Source organism: Saccostrea echinata, unplaced genomic scaffold (assembly GCF_033153115.1).
Source record: "Saccostrea echinata isolate AGI-Se365-2 ecotype Australia unplaced genomic scaffold, CSIRO_AGI_Sech_v1 ptg000030l, whole genome shotgun sequence".
In the NCBI taxonomy this organism is placed as follows: Eukaryota; Metazoa; Mollusca; class Bivalvia; order Ostreida; family Ostreidae; genus Saccostrea; species Saccostrea echinata.
Genome location: NW_026889779.1, coordinates 9,455,512 through 9,478,276, shown reverse-complemented (window position 1 = coordinate 9,478,276; position 22,765 = coordinate 9,455,512). Strand labels below are relative to the sequence as shown.

At 38.2% G+C, this 22,765-nt stretch overlaps 1 protein-coding gene across 1 annotated transcript in view; it reads left to right on the top strand.

Moving 5' to 3' along the window:
* The window catches only part of LOC133197240 (uncharacterized), an 85,821-nt gene that overhangs the window by 22,573 nt on the left and 40,483 nt on the right, over positions 1–22,765 (top strand). The window contains exons 15-59 of the mRNA XM_061333174.1: positions 594–778; positions 1,100–1,336; positions 3,894–4,199; positions 4,475–4,681; positions 4,930–5,067; positions 5,351–5,515; positions 5,814–5,963; positions 6,134–6,235; positions 6,388–6,529; positions 6,699–6,838; positions 7,124–7,344; positions 7,646–7,838; positions 8,064–8,246; positions 8,450–8,647; positions 8,905–9,118; positions 9,227–9,576; positions 9,790–10,020; positions 10,267–10,410; positions 10,749–10,917; positions 11,293–11,468; positions 11,705–11,966; positions 12,104–12,297; positions 12,394–12,480; positions 12,772–13,011; positions 13,258–13,419; positions 13,612–13,780; positions 14,019–14,197; positions 14,594–14,749; positions 15,005–15,234; positions 15,513–15,750; positions 15,986–16,225; positions 16,601–16,765; positions 17,028–17,312; positions 17,759–18,562; positions 18,766–18,948; positions 19,052–19,179; positions 19,348–19,492; positions 19,702–19,848; positions 20,081–20,356; positions 20,556–20,807; positions 20,974–21,276; positions 21,471–21,719; positions 21,938–22,159; positions 22,397–22,543; positions 22,649–22,764. Coding sequence (XP_061189158.1) covers positions 594–778; positions 1,100–1,336; positions 3,894–4,199; positions 4,475–4,681; positions 4,930–5,067; positions 5,351–5,515; positions 5,814–5,963; positions 6,134–6,235; positions 6,388–6,529; positions 6,699–6,838; positions 7,124–7,344; positions 7,646–7,838; positions 8,064–8,246; positions 8,450–8,647; positions 8,905–9,118; positions 9,227–9,576; positions 9,790–10,020; positions 10,267–10,410; positions 10,749–10,917; positions 11,293–11,468; positions 11,705–11,966; positions 12,104–12,297; positions 12,394–12,480; positions 12,772–13,011; positions 13,258–13,419; positions 13,612–13,780; positions 14,019–14,197; positions 14,594–14,749; positions 15,005–15,234; positions 15,513–15,750; positions 15,986–16,225; positions 16,601–16,765; positions 17,028–17,312; positions 17,759–18,562; positions 18,766–18,948; positions 19,052–19,179; positions 19,348–19,492; positions 19,702–19,848; positions 20,081–20,356; positions 20,556–20,807; positions 20,974–21,276; positions 21,471–21,719; positions 21,938–22,159; positions 22,397–22,543; positions 22,649–22,764 — 9,430 coding nt within the window. The remainder of the gene's footprint in view (positions 1–593; positions 779–1,099; positions 1,337–3,893; positions 4,200–4,474; positions 4,682–4,929; positions 5,068–5,350; positions 5,516–5,813; positions 5,964–6,133; positions 6,236–6,387; positions 6,530–6,698; positions 6,839–7,123; positions 7,345–7,645; positions 7,839–8,063; positions 8,247–8,449; positions 8,648–8,904; positions 9,119–9,226; positions 9,577–9,789; positions 10,021–10,266; positions 10,411–10,748; positions 10,918–11,292; positions 11,469–11,704; positions 11,967–12,103; positions 12,298–12,393; positions 12,481–12,771; positions 13,012–13,257; positions 13,420–13,611; positions 13,781–14,018; positions 14,198–14,593; positions 14,750–15,004; positions 15,235–15,512; positions 15,751–15,985; positions 16,226–16,600; positions 16,766–17,027; positions 17,313–17,758; positions 18,563–18,765; positions 18,949–19,051; positions 19,180–19,347; positions 19,493–19,701; positions 19,849–20,080; positions 20,357–20,555; positions 20,808–20,973; positions 21,277–21,470; positions 21,720–21,937; positions 22,160–22,396; positions 22,544–22,648; position 22,765) is intronic.

The window sequence follows — 22,765 nt, the reverse complement described above, 5'->3', positions numbered from 1 at the left end:
TCACTGTTAAATTTATGCAATCATGTGACGATGTGATCCGACGTTCCGGATCACCACACTGTGATTTTCTGAATCCATATCACCCCTCTCTGAAACTGATGACGTAGTACACAGATAAATGGCGTTTTCATTCTCGCATATCAAAAAGTTCCTCGACAGATTGGTTTGTTAAATGGATAAAAGTGAGGTATTTGATCCAAAAAGTTTCCATTTATTATATTTTGCTAGTTGTAAAGGAGTATATAATAAATTTATCATTATAACAGTAACTTGATCTCATTGACAGGCGCGGATCATCAGATCAAACTCGTAGTTTCGCGTCTCGTTTGATCTAATGCTCCACTTCTGTCAACTTGACGTGATACGACTCTTCGGATCAAGTTATTGTTATAATAATATATATTGAGTTGATATTTTGATCAGAAAACTTTATATTGAATGCATTTTAAATTGATCTAATGCTTATTTATTAATCAAATGAAAGACTTGTGATAAATTTTTAATGATTGAATCTTTGTCATCTACTTGTATAAACAAAATGTAGACCTTACAGGAAAAAATAGATTTGTCAACATGAACTTTAATTTTCTCAGCACCCCATGTCAGCCAGGCTACTACTCCCTGGGAGGCCAGAAGACCTGCACCATGTGTGATGAGGGTTACAGGTGCCCCAATACATATGAAGGTCAAACAGTGTGTCCCCCAGGGTTCTACAGTGCGGCAGCCTCCACGAACTGTACCGGATGTGAACCGGGATACTACTGCCCAGAACCAGAACGTAAGAATGTAGAGGAATTGTTATATGATACTTGTTATCTTTAAAGATGAATCTAGGATAAAAGTAACGGAATGATTAAACCAAAAAAGCAACAGAAAATGTACTTCTTGTTATGATATTTGGTTATTTGGATCCTATAAGAATTTGCTACAAAAGTCTAGAATGCAAAATGAAGTTTGGAGTACTTTGCAAACATGTAACATAAATCATTGAATTAATTTGTAAGGGTTTTGTTATTGTGAAGAGTCAGGAACAACAAGAACACCAGAAAATATTGAAGTTATGGCCCTTTTCTAATACCAGTTTAACCTCTGTTTACAGACTCCAGGAGAGCAGAGTGTCCCCCTGGATACTACTCAAATGGTGGAGCCATCTACTGCACTCCATGTTATGCTGGTTACACCTGTTCTATGGGGTCCACAAATGCAACCCCTGCTGCTGACATATGTCAGGCTGGGGGATGGTGTGATGGCAAGAACTTCTTTCGTTGTCCAGCTGGAACATACAATCCTAATAATGGATCCATTGCCTCAACTGATTGTTTCCTCTGTCCTCCAGGTAACCTCTTTCATCACAAAGAATGAATCCTCATAACACTGCTTTCTCGCCCCTTTTTAAATGCAAAATTTTACCTTTTCAAATCAGTATATTGTTATATTATAGCTAAAGTCTTCAAGCATAGTCTGTATAGATACTCATAAAAGATTTTTTGGGGAAAGAGAATTTCAATATATACATTATATCGATTAAATAAAATCGTATACTTCACTGTACAATCCCGGTGTCGCCATTACAGCTATGTAGGTCATTGTATTATTTGAATGAGAAGGCGGAGCGTCTCTCAAGCGTGCGATTAGTATGAATACATTAGCGTGTGTTCGAGGTGTACTAATTTTTATGATTAACTGACACGTAAAAAAGCCTTTTTCATGCTAGAGACCGACAAAATATAAGCATACATTTTTAATTTGGTTGGCTTAACTTTGATTTCTTTTCTACTTAACTTACGAGTCGTATTTGAAATGATTTACTAGAAATTCGTTAAATTATTTATGTATTAAATACACAATGGAATTTGGAAACAGAACGTATAACGAAGGATACACTATTTTTCACACTTTAAAGAAACTTTTTTAAAAAAAAGAAAAAGAAATAATTAATCCATTTAAGCTTATTACGAACATAATTAGAAATTGTTCATACATATATATATAATTTTGCAAAATCCGAGTGCTACAACAAATACACGTAGGTGGTTGAATTATGAAATAAAACTACACTTGGTGTATGAAAAATAGATAGTTAAGAAAGTGAAAATTTAAACTTCAATTAAACGTCAGTTTAACGTCAGTATCATCGCTGGTGGATAATGAAACATCCGTGTCAGTGTACTTTGTACAGTCCAAATTGCATTGCTTCAAAAATCCTGTTTATTCATGCCAGACAAGTTAATATGATCTTCCTCATTTAGGAATTCATTAATTGTCGAAATCCACTCCTGTACTTTTTGATTTTAACAAACTCTCTCCCTGTTGTAAGATAAATAATAAATCACTCCGAGGTATTTTTAACGCCCTTTTTCATTCGACTGATTTTTTTTAAAACTAATATCTAGATCGGACATGTGAAAGGGTCATACAAATGCATGTTCTTGCTTTTAAACATTATGCTTTAAAAATACCTGCGAACATGGACTTTCTTTTACATGATCTGCCAAAAAAAAAAAAAAAAAAATTGTGAAATTTTGTGCCAATGTAAAAAGTTATAGTTTGCTTCATAAGAAACCTGAAGCTTCCTTCTATTCAAATTAGGGGTGCTTTTTGTGCATCCAGTGACTTTTCATCCGATACACGTTTTTTATCGAGCGCTCCGTGCTTCAGTTTCTTTCCATAAAGGTTTCTTCTATTGGAAGTATGCATTTGTGCACTTGTAACAAACAATTTATTTTTTTAAAGATATGATGAATTAGTGTTTTTCAAATAACAGACTATAAAATCGATGACAGTTTTAACTAAAAAAAAATCTTTCATATCTGCCAAGGCAATGAACGGAGCACAGATGTATATTTAGGAACAAGGGCAAATGTATAATATATACCCACAGTAATTTAAATTTTAAAATTCTGTATTTATGACACACATGCAGTAAGTGCAAGCTATATGCTACAGCACGGACTTCAATATAAATTGATATATACCAAATAAAAAAAAAAAAATCAAACAAAATCGACTGAAAATATTAACACATCTTAATCATAAAAAAGTTTTTTCCCAGAATTTTAATTACCCATCTGAAAAATGATTTGACCATCAATAGCTCGCAGACACTAGATACAATGTCGCATAGGTGTGCTCAAAGCGTGGAAGTGAATAGATTTGAATCACGTGTTCAGTGCTTTGTTATTCATGAGGTCAAAGACGGGTTGAAATTTGTAAACAAGGTGCCTTTACTATGGAGACAAGCACCCGTGATTTTGCACCTTTTTGGAAAATAACAAATGAGCGCAAGTCTGTTTCAATTTCTTTCATGAACATAAATGACTAGTATAACTCTTTACATTGACCATACTGACGACAACTTGAAACATCCATGCGCTCATATAAAAAATGGGCTTGCAAAATGGGGGTGTGGCCTAAAGTCTATGAGAAATCGATGTAAACAACATACCCCTGCTATATTAATCACATAAATACCTAATTACAGCGAAAGGAAGTAAAAATTAAAATTGAAATCAATAAACTACAATGTTTGATGGAAAGATTGAGGCAAAAATATTTAGAAAATCTTTAATGTAATTTTTTGTAAATTATCGGGGGGCCAGATTTGGACGTTTAAATGATTCACCCTTTACCTGTAATTTGGCTTTTTAAGGGTGAATGAAGCCTTTTCAATAAAATATTTAGAAAACCTTTGCTGCTTTAATCAAATTAATATGTAAGCAACAATTTTGACTTTTCACATTGCTTTAATCAAATTAATATGTAAGCACAATTTTGACTTTTCAATTGCTTTCTTTGATATTTTGTGTACATCCTTGCATCCTGTTTGATATTTTAATCAATAGGGTCCTGTTAGCAAATTATCACTTTCTATGACATCAAACTTCATATTGTAGGATACTACTGCCCAGGACCAGGTGATACATCATACACACAGTACCCCTGTCCTAAAGGTCACTACTGTCTCCAGGGGACAACAGTCAGTACACAGTACCCTTGTCCTGGAGGTTCATATAATCCCGATGACAATTCCACCAGTGAAACTGCCTGTGTGCCTTGTCCAACTGGAAAATACTGCCCCAAAGGAACCACAGACACAGGGGTGGACTGCCCAAGGGGATTCTACTGTACTGGGGGACAATCCTCAGGCTTCCAACATCCCTGTCCAGTTGGGACTTATGGCCCAGATCTTGGATTTGACAGTAAGTTATTTTTTAGAAGAGATTCCCTGATTTATTTTTAAGAGATGGAACAAATTTTTCATATATTTCTGAGCTGTAAAAAAGGATGAACATGAAAGGAGTTATGTGTGCTGTTTTACTTTTTTTACATCTTATCCAATAATTGATATTGGGCTATTTGAAAAATACTTGTGGAAAATATTGCCAAATAGAAAAAAATATGTTTTCCTCCAGGGAAAAGCTTTTTATATTATAAAGAATATTCACTTTTTATACCATTTCTCTTCCTTTATCAGATGAGACACAGTGTATCCCATGTCCTGCTGGATTTTACTGCCCTGGAGGCACAGAATCACAGCCCACCACTGCCCCCACGCCTTGTGAACCTGGTACCTACAACCCTGATGCTAACACAGGCCACCCACTCAACTGTCACAAGTGTGACATCGGCTTCGCTTGTCCTGAGATCAACCATACAGCTTCTGTTGTTCCATGTAAAGCAGGTAAGAAGAGGTATTTGGGGGTCTTTGTTGAACTTCAAACACATGTAGTTACTGTAGTTGTTCATATTGCTCAGATACTTTCAGAGAGAAGAGGAAACTTGAAATATTTCTTGATGAAAAAAAATATTTCTCTGAATTGAGAATCCTTTTCAGAAAATAAAACAAGTCTTTCAAATGTTGAAGATAAAATGCATCTGAAGGAGGAATGATAGTAAAATTTTACTAACATGGTTGTTTATATGCTTCAGGTTACTACTGTCCCCTAGGAACCATAGCAGATGATCAGTATCCCTGTATCCCAGGGACCTACAGCGATAAAACTAACCTTTCGTCAGCTGATCAGTGTGATGCCTGTCCAGAGGGCAAATACTGTGAATGGGGCACAAGTAAGGGCCAGTGTTGTTAATAGGGCATATCCAATATAGGGTCATTAATGCAAACAGAATTATAGGAAGTTAAGACCATTACTGTATATAGGATACATCTAAGCAATACAGGGGCAAATAATTGGAATGGGGCACATGCATGTGAAAAATAAACAAATACTTTAAGCATTTTGACAACTGAAATAACAGTTATTTTTTAAAACAATATGAAATTTCTTAAATCTATATGTAAGTTCTAGAAATGGATGATAATAATATTAAGAATGTGTATTTTAAATTTTAGACAATTCCACCAATCCTCCAAAGCCCTGTTGGCCTGGATTCTACTGTCCACTGCAGTCCCCCTCCCCAGAGAAGTTCCCCTGTCCAGCGGGGACATACTCAGACCGGGCTGATTTGTATGAGGCATCTCAATGCTACACATGTCCCCAGGGTTCCTACTGTGAAGGTAAAATAGTGGTAAAATATGTTAACAGTCCTGTAAAGTCAAAATATTGGGCAGCAACACAAGGATAAAGCTACATGTACTTGCTAGTAAAAGCGGAAGTTTAATATATACTTGCTAGTAAAAGCTGAAGTTTAATATATCCAGCTGATAAATCATTACTTAGTTGTTCATAGTGAAAAAATATAACTTTGATATAAGCATATGTTCCTTCAAACATGTTTGCTGTGAACATATTTTCATGTTTAAGAGTTTTGAATTCCTAGTTCATTAGTTATTGGATGCGCATCATGTATTAAAGGTGGTGCCAGCAGCACATCTGGTATCTGTCCACGGGGTTTTTATTGTCCAAATGGCACCAAGGCAGGAACTGAGTACGGATGTCCTAATGGAACCTACAATGATGCAGAGGGATTGTATGAAGAGGCCCAATGTAAAAATTGCTGGCAAGGTAGAGTTGGAAACTTTTAACTGAAATTTATGGAATAAAATTTTGAAAGCAAATATTTATTCCCTATTAAATCATATTAGACAATGTTTTTCTTTTTGTTCCTTCAGTGTGAAATGTGAGCAGAAATTGTTCAGCTTTTCAAATCTAGTTATTTTTTTTGTCTCCACCAGGTCACTATTGTGAGTTTTCAGTCTCAGCCCCAGTGAAATGTAAAGCTGGTACCTACATGCCATATGGAGTTAACCTGACAAATAATGCTCTTGTTGGTCCAGGTATCTATAGTTTTCTTATTCTCTCTTTAAAGCAAATCAATGACCATGAAATACATGTAGAAGTGAAAAGTATACAAAGATAAAAACAACTTGGATGTACTTCATTTGATGTTGGCAGCCATCTCTTAATTCAAAATGTTTTGCATTTTAAGGGCAACCCGCTAAGAGACAGTTTGAGTGTATCACCTGTCCTGGAGGATTTTCTTGTCCACTAGGGACAATACATCCGTACGACTGTACTGTGGGTTTCTATTCCAAACCAGGACAAGAAGTCTGTGAAACATGCAGAATAGGGTTAGTATACAGGATAATAGAGCAAAGAGAATTGCATAGTTTTATTTGGGCACTCAAGATTTTAAGTCATTTAAAGATTTGCATGAACAATTCTAGATGTAGAATAATTTTTTAGAATTGATATTATCTTTCATAATTATTTGTAAGACTTTGCACTATATTTGGACAGACATTATTGTGACAACTCGTCCACCTCAGAAGATGCAATGGTCAACACAAAGAAATGTCCTCCTGGTCGATATTGTTTGGCTGGACTGACCAAGGAACCTGATGCTACTGACTGTTCTGTTGGAAGATATTGTCCTGAAGGTATACTTACTGAACTGTAGTAGACCTTTGTGCTTTTATTATACACTTATTATCAGAACACGAAAAACAGAGTTCATTCGGCAAATTTTAAATTTTATCAAAGCATCAATACCTGAGGAAAAAACCATTGAGAGCAAAAATTGAAAGCATTTTTTTAATGCCATTTCTGTAAAAAATATTCAGTAGTAAAATATTACATGTTAGAGAAATATATTCTTGCATTATTCCATCTGCTATACATAATTTATTTTCCTATGATCATTTTCATTATTTTAAACTTACCAGGAACTGTAGAGGAGCTGAAGTGTCCAGTGGGAACAATACGTCGCACCACAAAAGCACATGATGTTGACACCCACTGTGAGCCTTGTCCTGCTGGTTATTATTGTCTGGAGGGGTCGTATACAGAGACAGGACCATGTGAAGCTGGATATTACTGTCCCACAAACTTTACCAATCCATATGGTGTTCATCCTCCCACAATTGGGGCTTATGGAGCTAGACAGGTAAAATCTAAAAAGCTAAAGTTAGTAAATTTTTAAATGGACAATATTACTTGTGAAGTTGTATTATTAATAATGATTGTACTATTTGAATTTTAAGAAAAACTATTTTTCTGCATTTTTAATCATTTTGTCATTTTTCTTCAGTAAGTTATTACATGTATTTTAATTCTTTTTAATGTCAATTAACTTCATGAATATAAGCACAGTTCTTATCTTTAACGTGTAGGCATAGTACTCTTCTGTCCTCTGAAGATATTCCGAAAAAATAATTCTTCATATTTTTTAACCTTTTCTATCACAGGTGCCCTGTCCAGAAGGAACATACACCAATGTGACTGCTACACCAGATGTAGGTAGTTGTCAGACATGTCCAGCTGGTTACTACTGCCCTCTGGCCTCCAGCTCTCCAACTGACTGCCCTCGAGGATCATATTGTGTGGCTGGTTCCTCTAAACCAGAACCCTGCCCCATTGGCAGATATGGAAATACATCATGTAAGCCAGGAAAATTAAGACAAAACATTTATTGCAATTTTTTTTTGGCAATTTCCTGTAAGTTGTGGTTCACAAATGTGATTTCATGAATCTGAAAGAAAAAAATTACAATATTATTTATAAAGGAAAAATGGAATATTGAAAATTACATAAACAACTTGTTTTTATTATAAACAGTGCGTCTAACAGAAATTTGCTTGATATCCATTCTTCTGTACTTTTCAGTGTTGACGGCTCTGACTGAGTGCCCCCTGTGTGACCCCGGCTGGTATTGTGATGCCCCAGGTCTTCTACAGCCCCGCTCACCCTGTGACCCAGGATATCTCTGCTATTCAGGGGCCTCCACCTCAGCTCCAACAGATGGGGTGACAGGAGAGCTTTGTCCCAGAGGAGGGTTCTGTGTGTCAGGTAGGAGGAAGAAAATAAATTAAAATATGATAACCTCTTCTATGTAATTTCTGTTTATTATGACTGTTATCCTTTAAAGAACTATAAGAAGATACAGTATTTTTGCTTTTCATATTGTTGAAAGTCTGAAAACATTGGAACACGTTTTACCAGTATAATGTAATTGAATGTTGGTTTTATATAAACTATCCTCAATTTTTTAGGATCATATGTGGCTGAACCTTGTCCTCTGGGAACCTACAGCAATGTCTCAGGGGCTGTGAACAACTACGAATGTTTCGATTGTGATGCTGGGTACTACTGCTCCTCAGTGGCTGGTGGGGCACCAACGGGGGCATGCTGGGGAGGATATTACTGTACAGGGGCTGCCAAAACCCCCATACAACATATCACTGATCCTGGTATGTGTCTGAAGCTTTCTTTTTTATAGTAATTGAAAAATAATCCAATCGATATAGATCACCATTAGTATTACGATGTACATCTACATATACAATTTCAGACAAAGTTTAAGATATGAATTGTACATTCATGTACATTGTATATACTGCATAGTTTTATATGCAGTAACACTCTAGTGCCTATTAAACATGTATACCAGTATATTCCTGGTTTTTGCCAGGCTTACAGAATTATATCAGTCTTAAACCTTTCACAGGAAAATTTGCTCCCAATGGCTCCATGGCCCAATACGAGTGTGAGATAGGGACCTACATGCCTTACAATGGCTATGCTGAGTGTTTCGAGTGTGAGCCAGGTTTTTACTGTCCAGACAAAGGAATGACCAATAGAACAGCCTGTCCAGCTGGTTATTACTGTGGAAATGGAAGCTATGTCCCAACAGCATGTGAACCTGGATATTTCTCAAATGAGTAAGTCACTTGAATTGTAGAACTCTATTTTATTCATGTAGATTATAGACACTGTTAAGTTTGCAGTAACTTGCTGAATGTTATGAACGAAAAATTTGGTGCTTTCAGAACACATAAGACCAATATCAGTGATTGTCAGCCATGTCCCCCGGGTCGTTACTGTCAGAATCGAGGTGCTACTGAGGTGACAGGAAAATGTAAGGCAGGGCACATCTGTTATGGCCTTGCTTTGTATGACGATCCAGTCTACAATAACGACACGTCTGGAAACAAGACTGCGATCCTGTGGGGAGACACCTGTCACCCTGGTTATTACTGTCCTGAGGGGACCTCTGTTATGGTACCATGTCCTCGAGGAACTTACAATCCAGACAGAAGTGGAACCTCAGAGGCAGCCTCCTGTAAACCTTGTGACCCTGGAAAATACTGTAATGGAACAGCTTTGACAGAAGTCACAGGTCAGTCTATGAATAGAAGTACACCTCTGTCTATTTTTGTTCTTCACTCTTTGCCCACTGTTAAGGAATTTAAATCTGAAAATATCCTTTTTCTATAAAGCAAAGTAATTTGGATTTTTAAAAAATCACAATTTACATTGAAAACTGTGTCATAGAATATAGCCTAATAGTTAGTTACTGTCTATGTGTAAATATAAATTTGTATGTCTGTAGGGGACTGTTTGGCTGGATACTATTGCACTGGTGGAGCCTGGATTCCTGACCCGATAGACAACACTACTGGTAACATCTGTCCTATTCATCACGTGTGTACAGCTGGGTCAGACACCCCCAAAACCTGTTCCATTGGTTATCATGCTAATAGCACGGGAATGTCTGCCTGTCAGCTGTGTATGGCTGGATTTTTATGTAGTCCTGGGTCTGAACCAGCACTTTGTCCAATGGGTAAGAATGGAATTTACTTCTAAAAACTGAGACTTAATATTTTTGGTATTTATAACGGTGATCTCTGGATTGTAAATGACTTCCCATTTTTGGAGTAAAATGTATTCATTACCTTAGAACTGAATTTTACTCACTTGAGATGTACTTGTATTTATTAGCAATGAAAAGTTTTCAGACTGAAGAACGTTGAATTTGAATTTAATTAATAATATCTTGTATCTTATGACTATCGTTTTTGATTTTAAGGTTACTATTGTTTGGCCAGTACAGTCCTGATACCAATTTCACAAGGAACTCCTTGTCCTGTGGGAACTTTCGGAGACAAAATGGGATTGACAGAGGAAAGCAATTGTACTCAGTGCCCTGCTGGAAAATACTGTGAGACTACAGGTACATGTGTATTATAAATCTGAAACGTGTCAACTGGCAAAGTATGCTCTCACATTAAAATATCTTTTTCACAATGATTACTGAAAGGTGTCTGTTGAAATTACATTTACATGTATATGGTAAGTTGTTATTCATAAAATTTGTATGGAATAACATTAAAAGACCTGAAATTTCTTAATCTGTTTAATATGTTAGGTAAATTGCAACATTATTTATTCTGTGAGCAATGTTTGACTTGTAAATGGAATTATGCAATTAAAATTTTAAACACTGAGATGGAAGCTGTAATGATGCACTGACCTTTAACATACTGTAATTAGTATTGTTTTCTTTTGTAGGATTGACCAACTACACTGGCCTGATAAGTGCTGGACACTGGTCGAGATATGGATCTGGAACAAGAACTCCACTTGTTGATGACAGCGCAATTCTGGGAATCTGCACCAAAGGCCACTATTGTCCTGAGGGAAGTGAGATCCCCACACCCTGCCCCTCAGGAACTTATGGGTAAAGAATTCTTGGTCTCTTATGATTTCATTCTTAATTACTGGGTATATGGTTGGAATGAACAGATGTACTGCAGCAAAATATTCCAGCAATTTTTTTTTTCACCAAGTGCTGGAAATCTGAATTCTTAGCTGGATGCAATAAATTAATAATATAAACATGTAATTATTGAAGTAATTTGATGCATTCCTTGTTATTCTTAACTTAATTTTTCTGTATTCAGTGATTAAACTGTAAATCTAATTTGTTAAAAGTTATGGTCTATTTAGTATGTTTTGGTACTGTACATGTAATCAGTAGATAATTGACATTGTAATACTGATTGATCAAAAGTGTCTCTGGTGGTTACTGTTCGAGTTTGGATTGTGTTTACAGAGATAGTTGGAAGCTGACATCACTTGCTGCCTGCGACGCATGTGATCCTGGTACATACTGCCCTGTTACCAATATGACAGCCACAGGAAGTCAGTGTGATGCAGGATTCTACTGTAGTGGGGGGTCACCAGAAAGTGCCCCCGTCAATCAGACATGGGGAGATGAGTGTCCTGCAGGTACATTTACTTGTCTTTATAGACATACGTACAGATAAGTATAAGGAATCCTTATAACTAAATGCAGAATGAAACACAGTCAGTTTCTTTGCATTTTTATTTAAGAAATAATGATGGTTTTTCCCTCGTGTTGCATTTGCATTACCTTTTTGACAGATTGACCCGTTCACATTTTAACTGTAACTGATAGACACAGATATACATGCTTTGACTTCCCTTGTATATTTATTTATCAGGTTCCTATTGTCCCACTGGATCATCAGCTCCAATTCCATGTCCAGCTGGAAAGTACACCAATTCTACCAGAACGGTCACCTGCCTAGACTGTCCCATCGGTCACTACTGTGTTCTTGGAACCAGTGACCCTGTCCCCTGTCCTGAGGGTTATTGGTGTCCTGTTAGGTCTGTGTCAGCAAATCTTAATCCATGTCAGATAGGAGAATATTTAAACACTACAGGAGGACAGAAGGCTACTGACTGTCTGAGTTGTTCACCTGGGTAAATATCTTCAAAATATGACCTTCATTCCTTTATGTTTTTAAATGACTTTAGAATTCCCATTTTGTAAGTAAAATGCTCTAAGAGTCTTGTTACTTTTGTCTTTATTATACGCTTTTTGCATGAATCTGTTGCAGTAAATACTGTGAAACTACTGGGCTTTCCACACCAACAGGAAATTGTGATGGTGGATGGTACTGTACAAGTGGAGCCACTGTGGCCCGCCCAACCTTACCTGCACAAGGTGGGCAGTGTACAGTGGGTAACTTCTGTCCCAATGGCAGCTCAGCAGAAACACCCTGCTCCCCAGGAATGTACTGTGACAATGTTGGTGGGTATCTTTTAAGATTATTGCTGCTTGTTTTATCGACGGTTTTTGAAGTTTCTTAGAGAGATTTTAAAATGAGGATATTTTATGTTTTGATAGAGTTATCTGCTCCAGTTGGGAACTGTTCCGCTGGTTACTTCTGTTCTTCAGGATCCACAAACTCCACACCAGTTAGCCAGGTGTATGGTGAGTAAATTATATTTACATGTACATGTTATTGACAAAAGGGTAAATTTCTTCTAAGTCTCGAAGAGAGGTCACCATAAACTTTAGGTAAAATTTCTGATGCTAATTTTGTATATGAAGCTGTCTTTGATTTGCATTTTTGTACTATAATTCCTTTTTTTGCATGGGAGAATTTTAACATTATTTTGAATATTTAGGGTTTTGATTTGGACTTACTTGATTACAAGGCAGATAAAGTGATGTTCTGCTAGATATGATACACTCAAATTACAAAAATTTGGAATTTTACAGGTGACCTCTGTCCACCAGGAACGTACTGTCCAGCTGGAAGTTCTGCTGGAGCCAATTGTCCCCCAGGAACCTACCTTAACACCACAGGCGCCCAGAGTGAGGCAGATTGTCAGACATGTGTCCAGGGGTCTTACTGCAGTGGTTATGGGAACACCTATCCTACAGCTGAATGTGATGCAGGCTATTACTGTCCATCGGGAATGAACATCTCTAACCCATCAGAGTACACCTGTCCTCAAGGTAAATTATAATCTAGTTACAAAAAGACCAGGGATCTTCGGGGGTAACTGATATACATGCAAATGAATTTTGTCCAAAGTTTCACTAAGAAGTTTTGGTTTCATTCAATGCATGGTTTTGGGGAAAAAAATGCTTGCTTATGATACAGAAACATGAAGTTAAATGTTTTAAGGAATATGAGATCAAATCCTTTTTGATGAGTGAATTAGATTGGTCTTAACTGTAAAATATTGGTTTTGTGTGTAGGTCATTACTGCCCCCAGGGTAGCCACACCCCCACTCGGTGTAATTCAGGAACTTATCAGGATCAGACAGGTCAAGGTTCCTGTGTCACCTGTCCCGCTGGATTCTTCTGTGACAATACCATGGCTCCAGTCGTCCTCTACAATAGCTCACACTGCCCTATTGGTAAGGACCCCTTAGTTAGTCAAACGGATTATATATGATTTACTGATTATGAAATGGAATATGTCTGCCCCCCAAAAATGATATGAACCTTAACTTAAAAATAAATGATTTTTGAAGCAAAATCTGTAAGTTTGTAAACATTCACTGATGCCATATCCATGACATTCAACATATTTTAATCTGTTGTTTTAGGTTACTACTGCCCTGCAGGTACCAGGTATTCTAGCCAGTATCCATGTCCTAGTGGGACCTTCGGTAATGTGACTGGTATGCAGGCTGTTGGGGACTGTATACAGTGTCCAGGAGGGTATTATTGTGACATGACTGCCCAGACCACCTTCACACAGATCTGTCAGGCTGGGTCAGTTGTAGATCTGTGCTTATCATAATACATGTACATGTATTGTAATAACAATCATCTATTTGAGTCTAAAGTTGAACTGCATTTTTCATTTCTCACATAGTCATCCATGTATTTTCATCTTGTTTCAATTTTTGAGAGAGGAGCTATGTAAATAGTTTGATATAGTTGCTTCATTTATCTACTTGTCTGAGTAGTCTAAATCTGAAATCTGAGTATTTGTTATGCTTCTGTTTAGGTATTACTGTAGACAAGGGGCCAAATCTGGAACCCCCAACCAGGGCACAGATGCTGATGAATGTCCAGCTGGCTACTACTGTCCAGTCCAGACCATAGAGCCCCAGAAATGTCCACAAGGAACCTACTCTAATGCCACTAAATTGACCGCAGTTACTGAATGCACAAACTGTACAGCTGGTAAGTACTGTCTTTGTCTTGTATAGATTATTTAAGTTTATTTGGTATTAAATTTTAGTCTCGACCGTGTGTGTTATGCACATGATGCACATAGATGCAATTGAGAGAATTTTTGACCTTCTGTACAATGGTAGTTTATGGAAACATTTTCATTAGTGAAATTACTTAAGAAATTAAGTTGCACTCACTTTTTTCACTTAATTTACAAAAAAATATTTTATACATTACCAGGGTATATGAAAATAATGGTCTGCTTTGAAAACACCTTTTAAATATTTATGAACTCATTCAACTCAAGAGTGATGGGATATATCATTCCAACTTTCCTATTTCAAATATTAAGTGTTTATACATATTTATACTTGCACATCTATAAATATGTTTCTTTTCATTAAGGAATGTACTGTGGATCTACAAACCTAGTGGAGCCCAGTGGCACCTGTTGGGCTGGTTATTACTGTCCGGAGTCCTCCACATCACCTACACAAGTGGACTGTCCTGTCGGGGCTTACTGTCTAAATGCCAGTTCCAGTTTTACTCTCTGTCCAAAAGGTATACAGCAAAGTCTTAAAAGATTTTTGTCAATTTGTACAGTGATACTGTTTGTCATGTGTTGAGTTCTCTTTGCCATAATATTTTGTTGAGGAATTGTGAATAAACCTGAAACTGATTAAAGACCACCTTTTTATAAGCAATCATGAATTACTCAAGAACAGACACAATTGAGAGAAATCAGTTTGGTATTGTGTAGGAAATTCAGACATGATGAATTCATGTAAATACATGTACGTACAAATCTTAAACTAGGTACATATTCCAATGCCACAAACCTCCAGAATGTGTCGGACTGTAGCCCCTGTCCTGGTGGGCAGTATTGTGAAACAGATGGTTTGACCACACCAACTGGGCTATGTGGGGAAGGCTATTATTGCCCTGAGGGGTCTATTTACAAAGAACCACCAACCACCTTCTGTCCCGTGGGTCACTTCTGTCCAGAGGGAGTGTCACAAGCAGTTCCATGCAGAAATTACAGTGAGGTATGTATTCCCAAAGCTGAGATAAATTTACCAGGAATAGCAAATTGTAATAATCACTAGCCTTTATACTAATGCTTTTTCATTTAGATTTATGATAATTGAGTTTAGACTATGCTTTTGCTCAGTATTATACTTTTGCCAGCTGTTTGGAATGGTTCATTACTTACCAAATTTGAATTTTTAGTAATTATTGTTCCAGCATTCCAATCTAAAACATTTGAAAGTTTGAAACATATAACAAAAGCTGTAAACTGATTTGTCTTGGTATTTTTCCCCAGGTGAACCACACCCATGCCACTCAGTGCTACCCCTGCCCTGCTGGTTACTACTGTGTTCTTCAGGGACAGAGTGAGATCTGTCCGGCTGGGTACTACTGTCCAGCAGGAACTGGCCTGGACTGGAAGGCTTGTCCCCGGGGCACCTACAGCGATGTGTCAGGGCTGTATGAGGAGAGTCAGTGTAAACCCTGTCCCCAGGGTCAGTACTGTGATGGAGAACACCTCAGCTCACCAACAGGTAAAGAAGATAGACTGATGTCTTCATTTCTCAAGATTTACATACGTGAAAATAATGTTCCTTACATAAGATCTTTTAAATATTTGGGATTTCTCAAAATGTGCACTGAATGTATATGATATGCCTTTGAAGCATTTAGTACCAGAAACTAAAATACGTTAACTTCTGAAAAATAAGGGTTATTAGGTGATAAAACTTGGAACAATGAATTCAGTTTTAATAAATTTTTTGACAGGTTACTGTGGCCCTGGACATTGGTGTGTGTCAGGCATTGACCGCCAGTTTCCCAATGGTATCAACAATTCTGTGTCCCTCAACAATTCTTGTTATGATGACCGACAGTTAGGTTATGGAGGAATCTGTCCGGTGGGCCATTACTGTCCTGGAGGACTAGGCAGCATTTACCCCATCAAGTGTCCAAACGGAACCTACAGCAACACAGAGGGACTCTCTCAGTGTGTCACCTGTCCACAAGGTTAGATATTGCTTCTCATTTATGCTTCTAAATTACCTTCTGTTGATTTAAACTCCATTGGGTCCACAGATATTTTAAAATGTTAAGAGTGGAGGTAGAATGGCACTCCCAAACCAGAGATGGGAGATAATCACAACTGTAGAAGAATAGTAATAAATAACAGTTCAACTTTGGTATCTTGGGCACCATGACATGAATATCCGATACTAGGGATGAATAGAATATATTTTCGGGAACATATAGATTGTGTTAATTTTTTTCGGTCTTGACAAGTTCAGATCTTTCTTGATTTTATTTTAATCCAGACAAAGTGCCTTTTATGCTGCACTAAATAAAAATAATTGTTAATCTGTACTGGATTTCTCTGCTCCGTAGGGTACTTCTGTTTGGAGGGAACAGCTAACTACACAGACAGCCCCTGTCCTACTGGCTACTACTGCCCCAGTGGCACACAAAACTCCAATGACAATCCATGTCCTGCTGGAACCTTTAACAATGAAACTATGAAGACCAAACTGGCTGACTGTCTCTCTTGTACAGGTAACAAGTTATTTGTTGTTGAAGAGCAAATTTATACTTATACCTACCTCAGTATGTTGTCAATGAATGAACTGTGTGCATCACAGGATTGATTTTTTTAAATCATCAATTACATTTTTCATCTTAAAAAGTTTTTGGAATGTTTTTAACAAATTATCTTTCATGTCACTAATGAAAGAATCTTAATGGTTACATGTAAATTAAATGCTTGTATATACATTATTTTGGTACATTTTTAATTGTGATGTGATTTTTTATTCAGGAGGATCCTACTGTAACCAGGATGGGCTGTCCTCTCCCTCAGGTGTCTGCAGTGCTGGATATTACTGTAGTGGAGGGGCAGTCAATGCCACACCCAGTGGTGTGGGAGGAAACAATTGTCAGGCTGGCTACTTCTGTCCCGAGGGATCTGTTAACCCCACACCCTGTACACCTGGGTATTACTGTGTGTCTGATAACCTTAATGAAACAACAGGACTGTGTAGTCCAGGATACTACTGCACCAGTAAAGCTTCCATACCAAACCCCACAGATGGAAATGTCACAGGTCAGTGTGGTTTCTTTGGTATTTAAAAAAGCACATTTTCATGTATGGGTTAACTTTGGAATCTAAACATTTGGTATATTGTGAATGTTTAGATACATGTAACAGAGTTAACAATTTTCCATGACTGCAGACAGACATTAATATATCCTGGGTTTGGGAAGTTTATCTGAACATGTAATTGATAAATTGTGAAACATTGTTTTTTACAACTTATGTATACATGTATTTCATATCTTAGAGACCATTTTATGAGGAATTTGATAAAATTGTGAATCAGTACTTTTACACATAATTCATATGTTAGATACATTTTATTGGGAAATTCATCATTATGCTGATGATTATTATTTATTTTGAATACTTACCCGGTATTAAACGCAAGTTTTAAACCAGTAAATTCACCAATTCTGCATAATTATATACAGTGTTTTCTCTTGTATCTGTAGGAGACATATGCCCCACAGGAGCCTACTGTCCCTCAGGCAGCACCTCCCCCACCTACTGCCAGGCTGGATATTACCTCAATAGCACAGGAAATGATGATGTCTCAGACTGTAAACAGTGCACACCAGGATACTATTGTGATGGTAGTGGTAATGTGGTGCCTGATGGACTCTGCTCCCAGGGGTACTACTGCCCCGGGGGTCAGGATTCTGCAACACCAACAGGCTACAATTGTACACAGGGTCACTACTGTCCAGAGGGTAGCCCCTCCCCACAGAGGTGTTCCTCAGGATCCTACCAGGATGAGTTTGGCCAGTGGACATGTAAGGCTTGTCCAGCTGGATACTTCTGTGACAGTGTGATGTCCCCTGTTGTCCTGTACAATAACTCTTACTGCCCTACTGGTTATTACTGCCCAGAGAATACTACCAATTCCAACCAGTACCCATGTCCTGCTGGAACTTTCAATAATCAGACCCACCGCACCCAGCTATCAGACTGCCAGTCATGTTCTGGAGGTATGTACTGTGACCAGGATGGACTCTCCCAGCCTGTGGGTAACTGTCAGGCAGGGTATTACTGCACCAGTGGGGCCAACAGCTCCACACCTACACAGGATGCTAACGCCAATATCTGTCCTGAAGGATTTTACTGTCCAGTAGGAACTGTTACTCCTCAGTCGTGTCCACCAGGAACATTCAATCCATCCACTGGACGACAGGCTGTAGGAGAGTGCACCAACTGCACTGGAGGATATTACTGTCCTGATTACAACATGACTGCAGCAGGACCACAATGCTCACAAGGTAGGTGCTTTACCAAATATAATCATTATCCAATAAAACACAAGGAAAACATTTCTGCATAGGAACAGACATGTTCACACTTTGAAGACTTCAGCTCCTCAAAAATCATAGTTTTAACTGTGAAACATTTTTCTTCCATTTAAAACTGACAGTTTTGAGAATTTTTTCCTATTGTTTTCAACTACATTTTTTGTGCCTTTCAGGTTACTACTGCCCCTCTGCAGCAGACACTGCCACATTCATCATCTGTCCTGCTGGTTCATACTGTGCCCAGGGTGTGTCCACTCCATCACCGTGTCCAGCTGGAACCTTCTCCAATGTGACCGGACTGTCAGCTGTCGCCCAGTGTACCAACTGTTCAGGAGGCTACTATTGCCCCAATACAGGTCAGTTAGGCTGATGACTGGCTAAAAAGAGAGTCTTAAAAGTTTACTGTAATTTAAAGAAATAAGCACTTGAGTTAGGATTTTCTTTACTGTATTCACGTAGGAATGACAGATACAGGTTACGAATGCTGGGGAGGATACTACTGTCCCACAGGTATTGATGTACCAAACCCCACCTCTTACCTCTGTCCCAGGGGAATGCAGTGCCCTAATGGAAGTGAAATCTACAAGGTTTGTCATGCTTTCTGTTATCATTACAATAATACTTCTGATATGTCTGATTATTCAAAGTAATTCATACAATGTAGTCTTGACTTCAGGAAATCCATCAAATGTTTATTTTAATTGCAATATTGTTGTCTTCTGTTTTTCTATAAAGATAAAATTTTCTATTAACAGGAGTGTTCGGCTGGTACCTACACCAATCAGACAGGTGCCTCCTCCTGTGACACGTGTCCGGACGGTTTCTACTGTTTACCTGTACAGCCAGACAATGCTACATTGAATGCCCAGTCTTGTCCTGAGGGATACTTCTGTCCTGCAGGTAACACTCTTCCTCCAAGAATTTAGATGAAACTTGGTAATTTGGCAGAAAAGTGGGACAGATCTGAAATGAAAATGGGAAATGAAATTTATGACATTTTCACTTTTTATAGAAATATATTTTGTGTTCTTATATTGGGAGTTGCCTGATATTTACCCATTCCATTTCTTTTGAGTTGTTCTGATTAATTTACACTTGATTGATTTTAGGGACTGGAATAAACTGGCAGTCTTGTCCCAGTGGTTCCTATAGTAACCAGCAGGGTCTGTATGCCTCCTCTCAGTGTGTGGCCTGTGATGGGGGACAATATTGTCAGGGAGAACACCTCACCACACCCACAGCAAACTGCTCAGCTGGTATGAGGGTCATCTTTGATGTGCAGAGATTATTTGTTGTGAAATTCAAATTCATTATTTAACAGGGAAAAGCCAAAAACAAATTTATGGAACGAAGAATAAGATTTTGTATTCCAAAGAATTTATGTTATTCTCATTATAAATTTTAGATATTTCTCATTTGCTCAGTTTTCTGAATATTATTTGTAGTGATTTCTATTTAAGTACTGAAAATATTCTTATTTCAAAACAGGTTACTACTGTACATCAGGAGTGGACCGCCCCAAACCAGGCGCCAGTAATGACACAACTACTGCCAACTGTACATGCCCAGACCAAGCCTTCTACACAGGAGTGGGTGGGGTGTGTCCTGTGGGTCACTACTGCCCTGAGGGTTCCCCTACCCCTGTACCTTGTGTAGCAGGGACATATGCTGACAGTGAGGGTCAATCTGTCTGTTGGACCTGTCCTGAGGGTTACTTCTGTCTGGCCAACTCTACAGACTTCTTATCTTCACCTTGCCCTGTTGGTAAGTGATTGATGTCAATTATATGTATTGCATTCCAAGACTATGAATTCTTTTATGTGTCAAAAAAAATTTTTTTTGAGCAAAATTCTCGTGAAAATCTTGATCAGGAATTAAAATTAAAAATATCTCCACATAACCTTTAGTTACATACACCTACCTCTACTCATTTAAACCGGCTAAAATCTGAATTTATTACCAGGTCACTACTGTCCAAATGGAACAACCTTTGACACAGAGAATAGGTGCCCTCCAGGAACCTACAATCCTACCACCAAAGGGACACAACTCTCTGACTGTCTGGACTGCCCAGCAGGGAAGTACTGTGCTGGCTATGCTAACTCAGCCTACACTGGAAACTGCAGTGCTGGATGGTACTGTACAGGAGGGTCAGATAGCCCGAACACCACAACACACGGTGGTCAGTGCAGTGCTGGATACTACTGCCCTGAAGGTCAGTCTTATTGTCACTGTCTAAAGATTTCATATGAATTTCAAGAAGTTGTTGATTTCTAACTTCTTGTCCTGATTTTTATTTATTCAATTGGTTAAATGATTTTTTTTGTTTGCCTGAAGAGTTTTGATAATGTGAAGATTTGCAACAAACATTTAATTTGTAGGATCCAGTGCCCCCACTCCCTGCCCAGGAGGTCAGTACTGTCAGTTTGCTGGACTGGACACACCTACTAATAACTGCTCAGCTGGATACTACTGCACAGCTATGGCTACAACTGCAACCCCAACAGATGGCACCACTGGTAATGTGTGTCCCCCAGGCTTCTACTGCCTATCAGGGTCAGCCTACCCCACACCCTGTTCTCCAGGAACCTACAGCCCAACACAGGGGAACACCATGGCATCTCACTGTCTACCTTGTGACTTTGGAGAATATTGTGGTGAACACAACTTGACAGCTACTTCAGGTAACTTCTTCATTTTTTTATATTGGTAGGGTTTTAACATGATTTATTAAACATCTTTGTTTTGATAGGTGAACATTAAGATTCAAGATTTCTTATACTAGACATACCTCATGACATTTACAAAATTACAGTGTTGTGATTCCTTTTGAATACTTGAGGCTTTTGAATTTTATATATGTTACTTGTATCTGTAGGTAACTGCAGTGCAGGCTACTACTGCCCACAGGGTGAGATGACCGATAATCCCCGGCTCTGTAGTGTCGGTCACTACTGCCCTGAACACTCAGCGGCCCCAGTTATCTGTCCCAGTGGATGGTTCCAAGAGAATGTGGGTCAGTCATCCTGTGAGCTCTGCCCTGGGGGATACTATTGTGACAACAGTTATGGAGTGGTCCTCATCAATGACACAATTAAATGTCCCGAGGGATACTACTGCCCACCAGGTAATAGGGAGTGAAAACAGAATTGTCTGAATTTGATTACTAAAATGCCTGTTTGCCTAACATCTTAATTTATTTTGAAGTATGAATGTCAGAAATGGTAGAAGTTTTTAAATAAATATTTTTAACAATATTTTGTTAAGTAATTATAAGTTTTTTTTGGTATTGTCTTTTATATATGGTGTAGAAATCAGCAGTACACATATGATACTTTATTACAGGTACATCAGCCAGTAATCAGTGGCCTTGTCCCCTGGGAACCTTTAACAACCTCACAGGTCTAAATCAGAGTACAGACTGTACCCCATGTACTGGAGGATATTACTGTGGAATTGTGGGACAGAATGCACCAACAGGACTGTGTCAGGCTGGTTACTTCTGCCGACTGAATGCCAAGACATCCACCCCAAATCAGATTACAGAAGCTGACATTTGTCCACAAGGTGGGATTTTTTTTTATCAGCTTATACAGTGACATTCTAAATTTTTATCTGGATGTGAATATCCAGACAGTTTTTACTTTCATCCAAAATTGTTTGTTCTCCCATTGTCCTTTAAGTTGCAAGGTGATTTTTCTTCTAATTAAGTCCACAATTTACTTTAAATATTTTTCTTATTGAGCTGGAAAAAATTTTGTTTTCCCCTCATTGTTATACCAATGCGCTTTTAATTTGTTGTAGGATCCTACTGCCCTGAGGGAACAGACAGTCCTCTAGCCTGCCCACCTGGAACATTTGGTGCCACCACAGGCCTCCGTAACACCACTGAATGTACATCATGTACAGCAGGATCATACTGTACCACACCTGGACTCACCACAACAGAGGGTTTGTAACCTTTACATACAGAAACCTGCCTTATATTACATATTTTACCCATAGGATACCAGTATTTTTCCATTGCATGCTTGATGTAATTTTGCCTTCCTTCAGGTCTGTGTGCTGCTGGCTACTACTGCGAGGAAGGTTCTGACTCCATCCAGAAAACCATCTGTACAACTGGTCACTTTTGTCCACTGGGAACAGCTGTACCATTCAAGTGTCCAGAGG